Here is a 10715-nt window from a genome sequence, read left to right as displayed (position 1 = left end):
TAATTTGTATTAGACTATTGGATTCATTAGATCGTCAGATGGTAAATCCCACAAGATGCTATCTGAGTTGAATATGTTAGAACCATTTCTCAACTCTTTTCCACCCTCAGACTCCTCTCCAATTTCTTCATCAAGTTTGTCATGCAAATGACCTTGCTGGTCTGCCCCTGTGCATGTGCTTCCCGTACACATGCTCTGGCTCCATGGTGAACCACCCCCTTCATTTCCGAATGTTGACAGCCCATACTGAAATCCAGATATAGAATGCAAGGGAAAAGCACTGCAGTTACCTGTAAGGTTTGCAGATGTTGCTCCGGTAGGATCCCAAGATTTTTGTGAATGTAACATGTCTGGTTCTTGCATAGCCCTTGATAGACCAATCTTGATCTTCTCAATCGTATCATCTTTTTCTTCCTTACTGTTGATATAAGTGGCTGTGCGGTTCCCGGGTGTTGTGTTAGAATGTTGGAACTGGAAGTTGATCGGCTTCTTTGTGAGGAGGTGGAGCATTTCATCCTTAAAACAACCGAGTGCTGCTTCTGCAAGGTTAGCCACGTTGGGTGGTGCCAGTGTGGTTGCAATCTCGGCCATGAGGTGGGAAAAGGGTTTGTGGGTGACTGGATCTATCCCCATACCCGACAGCTTCTTCTTGAGCTTTGTATTCCAGTGGTTTTTCACATCATTGTCAGTGCGACCAGGAAGTTGTGCAGCAATTAAGGACCATCTGGTGACGTTCACATTAGTGATTAGTAATCATAAGATATGTGCAGTTGCTTTGTTTGTTATGTCACGAGTTAATTACCGGTTGCCAACAACAGAGTGGAGCTTGACAATGGTTTGCTCTTCTGCCTCTGAGAACTGCCCGTGCTTGAGGTCAGGTCGAAGGTAGTTGGTCCAACGTAGCCTACAACTCTTCCCACATCTTTGTAAACCTTGTCAATCATCAAACAAAAAAAGCTTTAGTCTTTATGGAAGAGAGATAGAGACGGTGAATGATGAGACGGAGAGAGAGGTTCTTACCAGCATTCTTTGGGATGAGACGCCAATTGCGAGTACCGTGCTGGGCAATGTAGGAAGAGAGCTTGTTATCTTCTTCAGGAGTCCACTGTCCCCTTTTCACATTGTCCTTCTCACAGCATGGAATCCGACCCATCTTCCTGTACTAGTACTTAAAAAATGGTAATAATTTTCGGCGAACTGAGAGTAGTGAAAGTAACTAAGAATAAGTGAATAGTTGTACTACGTAGTAGAACCCGATGATCACTAGCTTGCTAACAGGCTGAGAAAGCTGCTTTTTTCTTTGATTTGGGTACTAATCAGGGGGTTGTATAAAAATAAAGAGATGAAAACAGTTTTCTTGGGTAGTTTTTTGTATTGTTAAGTGTGGGATTGCAGGTTACCTATACTTGTATTGTTTATATAAGGAAATGAAGGAATGAGTTGCAAGTGCATGGGGTGCGAGCTAGGGCGAAGAAGCATTAAAGGTGCATGATTCCATTAAAGAATTCAACGCCATTGAGCGTGTGAGACCTTGGCCGGTAGCTCACCCACAAGACACCTGGTCAACTCACCTCTCTCTCTCTAGATCTCTCTGAGACACTCTCTCTCTCACTCGTTGACTGCTTTGATTGTTTGGGTGGATTTCTGCTTTGCTCACACAAAACCAACATACACAGATCGACGAGGAAGGAAGGTCTTGTTTCTGAAGCTAGGGTTGTTGATTGCACGTACGGGTCACAGACATGCTGACATGCATTTCTTCCTAGATAGCTAGGAGGGCCAACGTTCATGTTATAGTGAGTGCATGCTATGTAGTTGTCTGTCTGGGAGGTCCTATATATGTTAATGATGTGTTCCTTTGTTCCGTTTTGATTGTGAATCAGAGTGGATGCCTGATGCTTCAGCTTGTTAAACAAAGCTGATCAGGTTCAATGAAACGTCAGCCACGACGTAGAATGACTTGTACGTATTCTGCTTTTGCTTGACTTGTTATTAGGGAAATGGCCTTCTTAATAATTTTTCAAAAGGTTTATGATATGACGATCGAGCAATGCTTAACATAGAAGAGGCAAGACATGGCCTCGAACACCTCCATTATGGCCTCCAATATCCCATTTGTATTTTGTAATCAAGTTTAACAACAGTAGTCCTAACGTAAGATCCCGTGGGGATCCGATCATGTACTTGATTTTTAGGGCATTAGACATTTTTTTGTTTTGATAACAGCTGAGAAACTTTTTCGAAAGGACGATTGTGGTTGAACACAATGGCTTGAACCCGATATTATACTTCTCCTCGTTATCAAAAAATTTCTGAAATACATATTTGACACAAAAGCTGTTTGAAATGAGTTTGAAGTCATAGCACAAGACTCTCTAGCTCTTATGTAAAGAGGAGGGTTTGGGAAAGACATCAGGTCTTCGGGTACTATCTTATCTTTTGTGGAATGAGTGATAAAAACTAGGATTACTTACAAAAGACCACCCAAACTATAGTGTCATTTTCATTTTCATACCCAAGTATCAAATTTTTGCGTTGTGTGATGCCGTTAATAATTTCATACCTCTACCTTTAACGGTGTTAAATAACCTAGTTAAGTTCGAGTACTATCTTCCGTGGAATGAGTGATAAAAAGTAGAGAGATTTTAGGGATGAAAATCTCAAGTCTACTCATAATTGCATACTTGCTCAACGCAATTTCATTAGAATAATTTACAATAAAAATAAATATACTAATAAATGACTACAAAGATTTTGATTTGTGAAGAAACTACATGAATCCCCTAGCTAAGTTTGGCTTTTATAAGTCCTTCAACTGATCCAATGACACCCATAACTGTCACAAGAAAGCAAACAAAACTGAATGCCTGTAATACTATCCATTTCTTGGTCCATGTCCCAATTTTCTTTTGTACAAAGTACATCTCTACAGGAAAAAATATAACCAAGGGCCAAAAGTTCAAGGCGCCTAACACTCCCAAAACTTGGTTGAAATAAGGAAAGAGGATTGCAATTACTGTAGTTGAAATGACATAAACAGTCCGGAAACATAGCCTGAAGGGATTCACTTGAAATCTCGCAAACATTGGGATTTTGAAGCTGTAAAAGTTGCTCACAAATGCACTGTTTGGATACTTCTTGCTAAACCATCTCTCAGCAACTCCAAATACTGGCTGACTATAGACCTGGAAGGTTAAACATGACAAGAGAAGAACATAACTACAAGAAGTCCAAATGATGATTCAACTTGAAAATTTCAATATCATAAAGTTGGTAGTAGTAGTACCTGATATCCTCCCACCAAATGAAGAACTATGCAAGCATTAGCAAAATCAATGAGCCAGTAAGGCTCGTAAAACCCAAATCCGGTCAAGAGATTCCCCGGCGTGTCATCCCCAAAGGCTGCATATCCAAAGCAACCGCAGCAGAGGTAGAAGAAAGTTGTGACAATGATGGCAATCACAGAGGCCCTCTTCATCGTGTAGTTTTCTGCTGGAGGGGACTTTAACGTATCCTAGATGGTTCAACAGATGTCACAGTTCAATATTATGGTGTTAATCAGAATTTTGTTTGTCAAAAAGGTTAGAAAGAAAACCTGAATCTCAAAAAGAATAATAGAGTATGGATAGGCAAAAGCAATGTCCCCAATTGCTTGGAAGATTAACCATAATTTAGCCGCAAAACTAGAGGTTGCAACTCCTGACAAGCTCCCTTTAATACTCCCATTTTCTGAAATTGTAATCACACCTTTAAAAAAGAGCATCCAAATTCCTGATTTCTATTCATAATTTTAGCAACCTGATAGAGCATCGCTGCTTTCTAATATGAAGTCTTATTGAGTTTTTCTAATGGAAGAATTACCTATTACTTTGGCAAAGCCGAGGCCAAGTCCAATAAAAGAGTAGGCAAAGGACATGATTGCTGCAATAACCGAAAGCCATTTCATGTTATGGAAATCTGGTATTTGTGACACAACAATCTGTACGGCTCCAAATATCAGCATATACAGAGTATCCCCATATGTACATGAAGCCTGATGCCCTTCCTTGTGATAACAGTTTGACTTCAAAATCGCTCTAAATTAACAGAACACAAACATAAAAATTTTCAGAATCGATAAATGAACCTACAAAATGAGAGAGTTTAAAAGACAAGATAACAATAGGCCTCAGATTCTCATTACACAGTGAGAAAAACACCATGAGCAACAAGTACCTCATACTAATTGCAGTAGTAAACGCATAAGCAATACCAATTCCATACATGCTGAAATATAGAAGGAAACAACAAAACCAGGACTGTTTTCTACCTGAACTATCACTTAAACCAAATCAGAAGACAAATCCTAAAGAAGACCAAGCCAAAAAAAAAAAAGTGGGGTTTGGGTGCTTTTACTATTGAGATTCACTCTGACCAGCCTCCATGTAAGAGTGGTTTCGAGTTCCTGTTACAGGGTCAGTAGACCTGTAACAATCTGAAAGGAGGGAAGAAGAAATCTAGGTGATAATTCCTATACAAAGCAATGAAATCGGGCCTCCAATCTATCCAAGATGTGCAATACTCCATGCCAAAGATAGAACGCCAGATCCAAGAACAGCAGTAGTGATATGAGCCACACAACTCCATAAGGTTCCTGATTGATCATGAACAGCTTCCCACTAGAACCCCATAAATTCAAGACCAGAGTTACTAATGTAGACTGAGAAAAGATTTGTCATTATTTACCAGTTCTTATTAGTGCATTTTCATGGTCACCACATGAAGCACTATCGGCTACTTCAAGAGAGTTTTGATCTTCCATGTTTATTCAACTAATAGTAGCTTATGAAGCTTCAGACATGCAAATGAAATACTGTAATGAAGAAGACTATAATACCAATCATGCATTGATGCAGCTAAGCACAATGCCTTGCTTGGTACTTGTTTTCATTTGCCATTACCATTTATATATCACTTGGCCTTGTACCTTCTAAAGAGATCCCTATAAGGCTGTTTGATCACCCTTGTTCTATTCCATTTGTCTAGTGTAGTCGAAAAAGGCAAGAACAAAAATCTACTTAAACTAAACTTTGTCAGGTCCCTTTGAAACTAAAAAGTGATAAGAGTGAAATTAAGGAAAAAAGAAGCCTGTACTCAACTAAATTACAAGGCCATGGAATAAAAATTTAAGGCTGCAATCAGTTTCGAGACATTAATTAAAACATTACAGCTATGCATGCCTTTAGGATGCTTAACCTGTGAGAGGGTTGATGTATACACTCTTATTTGGATCTTTCCAATAAAAGAAGAATGGCTGTCATGGTCACCTTTCTATTCATTTTTCCAAAAGAGTTAGATGCACCTGCTACTGTGACTCGTGCAAAGTTGTAATAATGTGGGTAAGTTTTTTCCTTTACATAATATGGCTATGCTGAAACAGAATTCCTTTTAGATATTCATTTACCTTGGTATGACAAAGTACAAGTTGATGAACCAAAATAGTCCTAGTTTTGTACCATCTCAAAAACCCAGTTTCCAAAAGCATACATTCTTTGTTCCGATTGATCCTACTATATTTCTCCTCAGTGAATCATTGTGACTCTGTTTTTGTGCTATCAGCAGAAAGCTACTTTACAATAGTAGCAGCAGTTTGGCGGTTGAAACTAGATATGAGGACACAGAATCTAAGAAGACAAAGTTGAAAATTTAAGTACGTATTTGAAGTCCCAATACTCACCAATCAGTATAAATTTGATAGTATCAAATAATGTGCCAACACAACAAAATAATACCAAAAAATGTAGAGGTGAAGTGTTGGACAAATTATCTAAAAGAAGTTGTGACAATTGACAAGGCAACTGGTTAAGTGAAACAAGCAAGTTAGAGTTGGAGCAACTGGTTGACATTTCCTGGCTTTATCAGTTTGTACAATGTGCAATGTGGGAAGTGTGTAAAAAGAAATGACTCAGATAAATCCATAGCTTGTTCTAAATTGGTACAGAAGAGAAAAAAAACTGGTTTTGGGCCAGTTTGGTATTCAACCATCTGACCCAAAATTTCCCTTTGTTTCAGGTTGTTGATTCATTTCTTTCAAAACCGAACTTGCACCAATTTTTGTTTTTGAACTTGTACCAAGTTGAACTACTATTTTGACACAGTGATGAGTAAAACTAATCCAAATTTTGGTCTGGTTGGAATAGTGTGGATAATCAGTTTAGAAATGTCAACATTCTTCCATATTGGTGCTTGTGATGAGGAGGCATTCAGAAAATCTACCGAGTCATGCATTCAAGAATTCTACCGAGTCACTTGAGCTAAATCAAATGAACTATCGAAAGCATATCAGAAGACAACTTCAAGAGACTAAACTAGTAGATTGAAGAAAAGTCCTTAACATAAATGTACAAAAAAAAAGAGCCAAGACACTCAAGTAGACAAGCCATTTATCTGAAAAGCAGAGAGAGGGTTGGTAAGGATTTCATACTTGACACTGCCAGCAGCTGTAATGGTATAGGCAATTCCACTGCCATACAAGCTCTCATGTACAAATACGGCAGTCACTATTTGCAGCTTGTCTCCTAAAATTCCATCATACACAAGTCAAAGTTATGAAGTTTAAGGAAATGTTCAGTTACTTATAAAGATCGTATCATTAGGGGTTAGAAATGCCAACCTAAGTACAGCTTCACAGCTTCCAAATAGGACCTGTTTCGGGTTGGGGCATATGGATCCGGGTATCTGTAGCAGTCAGAGAGAATGTTGTTGGAGACGATGGTGACCGAAGCAAAGACTATCATGAGCAATGGACCTGCAATCCACCCTAGCTGAGCCACACTCCAGGCCAGGGATAACACCCCTGCCCCTATTACTCCTGTTATTATATGTGCTATTGCCGTCCACATGGTCCCTATATACACAAGATGTCACATAAAAAATTAGCCCCTAGGTCTGTGAATAGAATAGATTCTGCAGATTCTAATGTTCTATTTCATTACTAGTAGCTTTGCTTTAAGCCAACTAAAACTTTGATCAATCAAGAAGAGTTTGCGTACTACTTGAGGGGTTTCGAATGGTTATGTTTTCAAGAGTCGAAAAAAGTTGGTCAATTGTCTAAAGGGTCCAAATTGAGTTGTTTTCTGTCCAATTCTTCCTATTGCAATCCAAATTTGAGGGCAAGGCCTTTAGAAATGAAAGGATATCAAGCTGTTCGTAAATTGTTCAAACTTTGATAACATTACTGACGGGAAATTGATCGGAAGCACCTTAACCAAGTCCAGATTTGCTGTGAAATGAAATATAGTAAGCATACATTTGTTTTTTTTTTTTTTCTTTGTCTGAAAACATAATTGTGGAAATGCATAGGGAACCAAGAAGAAAACAATCACAAAAAAGGACTTGCTCAACTGCCATTCAGTTTCACAGTTAACCAAAAACATGAACTTGTATAAGCCTCAAACAAGAACCTTATATGCAGACGAAAAAAAAAAAAAACTTTTTCCAGAGAGGCAGAAATTTAAACATTTTCTTTGCAAAGCAATCTTAACTCTATATTCATGTCGGTGAGCCGTGGCCTGTTGGTTAGGCTAACTAACACTGTGGAGGTCACAGGTTCAAATCTCACTGACATCAGGGATGAGGTGGGGTGGGGAGTTACATTGTCGTCGAGAGTAAAAAAAAAAAAAAAAAAAAACTCTATATTCATAATTCATCAATGAACTTGTAATACAAATAAATGAGAGAAGGAGAACTATTATCTCTATTGGAATGCCAAAAAAATGAAACCAAGAACTGAAAAATAATGGGCTGATATAAAATTACCAGTTCTTTTGATAGATTCACTGGGTTCTATTGTTGAAGGAAAGCCAAGGAGCAATGGTGACTGCTGATCATGTTCTGCTTCTTCCCCACCCATCTTTCTATCCCTCAAAAGATATTTGAGAAATGAGAAATCCTACGTACTTGTCAGAGATTTGGAAGGATTTATAAACCTGCTCCACCAACTTTCCATGTCAAAGAAAGTTAGGCACAATTATCCTGCCCCTTAACTAGTTAGCAGAACAAGCAAGCCACAAATATGGAATGAAAGCAGCAGCTAGTTCTGTTACTTCTGTGATTTTTCAAAATACTTGAAGTTCCATTCTTGCAACCAATTAGGAAGAACACGTAGTTGACATCTCATTACGCACACGTAGTTGACATCTGTCTTACTTTTCTGGTTTGGAAATAGTTGACTGGTTGGTGCTGGCCACCAAACAATCATTTCACCAACACACGATGACTGATCACATGAAAAAACAAAAACAAAATGAAAGAAACCAATTCAAGTACTCAATATACCTACATATATATGGAAATGTTGTAAAATGGAAATGTTTCAGAAAATGGAGAGAGTTTTGCTTCAAAGAACTTGAGAGAGAGAGAGAGAGAGAGAGTTTTGATGCAGAGAGGGAGTGTAGTATTTTCTGTTTTTTCTATCATCCATGGATGAGAAATGGATTACATATATAGTGGAAGACAAGGAACATATAGCCTAAAATCCTCCATAAAACAAGGACCCTTAAAGTCCTCCTTAAAACATGGATCCCCTAAAACTAGGAAAGAGGAAAGCATCTTCTAATATACAATAATTTACATGATATATCCATAATAATTTACAACACTCCCCCTTGGATATTTCATGTCAATAGTGTTGCCTAGGCTGTGCGCTTTTAAGTTGTCTCGTCAAAAACCTTGCCAAGTAATAAAAACCCTGTGGGAAAAAACAACCTTGGTCGAAGGAGAAAAAGAGCACAACGCGCATGAGTGTGAAGTAATAATATCACAGCTTCGGAGATAAGTGGAGTCTTCTTATCAGCATCAGAAGTAAGTAGCATGTCTACGAGAGGGATGCATTTAGAGTTGCTACACCAAAACCTTGCCCGGTAAACCCAGTGGGAAAAACTCGTGGTCGAAGGGAAAAGATGAGCAAATGCATATATGTTGAATCAAAAACATCTTCAGGATGGAGCGACCATACTAAAAATGTGCCTCGTTAAAACCTTGCCAGGTAATAAAACCCAGTGGGACAAAATAACCCTGGACGAAGGACAAAAGAGTACACGATGGTCAAGTGGGTATGCTTCTGGATACTCCCCCTGATTCAACTCCTCCTGAAAATTACATGTTAGGTAATTCAGATAATTTACGTAGACCAATACCTTGTACATGCTTCTGGAATGTAGATTTTGGTAGTGACTTAGTGAAGAGGTCTGCACGATTGTCTTCAGATCGAATCTGCTTGACCTCAATCTTCTGATGCTCCTGTTGTTGCTGATTGAAGAAAAACTTTGGTGCAATATGTTTTGTGTTGTCTCCTTTGATGAAACCTGTCTTCATTTGCTCGATGCAAGCAGCATTATCCTCATGGATAGTGGTTGGTTCATCAGTGGTGGAATGCAGTCCACATGTGCTTTGAACATGCTTTGTGATGGCTCTCAACCATATACATTCACGTACTGCTTCGTGAAGAGCTAGAATCTCAGCATGATTCGAAGAGGTAGCAACAAGGGTCTGTTTTGTAGACCTCCAAGAAATTGCCGTATTCCCAATGGTAAAGACATAACCAGTTTGGGAACGTGCCTTGTGTGGGTCTGATAGATAGCCTGCATCAGCATATCCAACAAGGCGAGCATCATTCTGAGGATCAAGGGGGTTTGATCCATTTCTTGATGCATAGGGATAAAATAAGCCCATATCAATCGTACCTCTAAGATAACGAAAAATATCTTTTATACCATTCCAGTGGCGGCGTGTTGGTGCAGAGCTATATCTAGCTAACAAGTTCACAGAAAATGAAATGTCTGGTCTAGTGCATTGAGTCAAGTACAATAATGCGCCTATTGCACTTAGATATGGGACTTCTGGTGCCAATATCTCTTCGTTATTATCTGCGGGACGAAACGGATCTTTCTTAGGATCTAGACTTCGGATGACCATGGGTGTGCTTGAAGGTTTCGCTTTATCCTCATTAAAGCGTCTTAACATCTTCTGGATGTAGTTTGATTGATGAAGCAGAATCCCATCAGCACGGTGCTCAAGCTCCAGGCCGAGGCAGTAATTCGTTCTCCCAAGATCTTTCATTTCGAATTCAGACTTCAGGTGCTTGGCGGTTTCTTTGATCTCTTCAGGAGTACCAATCAGATTCATGTCATCGACATAAACTGCCACAATTACAAATCCAGAACTTGTTTTCTTAATAAACACGCATGGGCATAGTTCATTGTTTACATATCCCATCCCAATCAAATATTCACTTAGACGGTTGTACCACATCTGTCCAGATTGTTTCAATCCATAAAGTGAACGCCTCAAACGAATGGAGAGGGTGTTCCGTGGTCTAGAACTATTTGTATCGGGTATCTTAAGTCCTTCAGGAACTTTCATGTATATCTCTGTATCAAGATCCCCATAGAGATAAGCTGTGACCACATCCATTAGCTGCATATTCAGTTTTTCGGAAATTGCCAAACTGATGAGGTAGCGGAACGTTATAACATCCATTACAGGAGAATATGTCTCATCGTAATCAATCCCAGGGCGTTGAGAGAATCCTTGCGCCACTAGACGAGCCTTGTATCTTACAATCTCGTTTTCCTCATTACGCTTCCTTACAAATACCCATTTAAATCCTACAGGTTTAACATGGTGAGGTGTGGGAACGACAGGTCCGAACACTTTTCTCTTTGTCAAGGAATCTA

General features: G+C 39.1%; 2 protein-coding genes across 2 annotated transcripts; both read right to left on the bottom strand.

Annotated features, from left to right (window-relative positions):
- Positions 1–9: 9 nt before the first annotated feature.
- Positions 10–1749, bottom strand: LOC133730164 (transcription factor MYB80). Its single transcript, XM_062157812.1, is given in 3 exon segments — positions 10–724; positions 803–945; positions 947–1749. Coding segments are annotated over 3 exon segments (1065 nt in total). The 5' UTR covers positions 1154–1749.
- A 939-nt stretch (positions 1750–2688) lies between these two features.
- Positions 2689–8155, bottom strand: LOC133730163 (probable amino acid permease 7). Its single transcript, XM_062157811.1, has 7 exons — positions 7798–8155; positions 6653–6886; positions 6464–6557; positions 3862–4076; positions 3596–3729; positions 3287–3514; positions 2689–3185 (listed from the first exon to the last, which is right to left on the bottom strand). The coding sequence occupies exons 1-7, from the start codon at positions 7889–7891 to the stop codon at positions 2784–2786; spliced, it is 1401 nt and encodes a 466-aa protein (XP_062013795.1). The 5' UTR covers positions 7892–8155; the 3' UTR covers positions 2689–2783.
- Positions 8156–10715: the final 2560 nt, after the last annotated feature.

Source organism: Rosa rugosa, chromosome 2 (assembly GCF_958449725.1).
Source record: "Rosa rugosa chromosome 2, drRosRugo1.1, whole genome shotgun sequence".
Lineage (NCBI taxonomy): Eukaryota > Viridiplantae > Streptophyta > Magnoliopsida > Rosales > Rosaceae > Rosa > Rosa rugosa.
Note: the sequence above shows the minus strand (reverse complement) of the source record. Positions and strands in the feature narration are given on the sequence as shown.

Excerpts from the sequence above, each read along its gene's own strand:
- LOC133730163 (XM_062157811.1), bottom strand. The coding sequence starts at position 7,891 with ATGGGTGGGGAAGAAGCAGAACATGATCAGCAGTCACCATTGCTCCTT. Across the intron at positions 6,887-7,797 it reads TGAATCTATCAAAAGAACTG|GGACCATGTGGACGGCAATA; the intron begins GTAATTTTATAT and ends TTGTGTATATAG. Across the intron at positions 6,558-6,652 it reads AGCTGTGAAGCTGTACTTAG|GAGACAAGCTGCAAATAGTG; the intron begins GTTGGCATTTCT and ends ATGGAATTTTAG.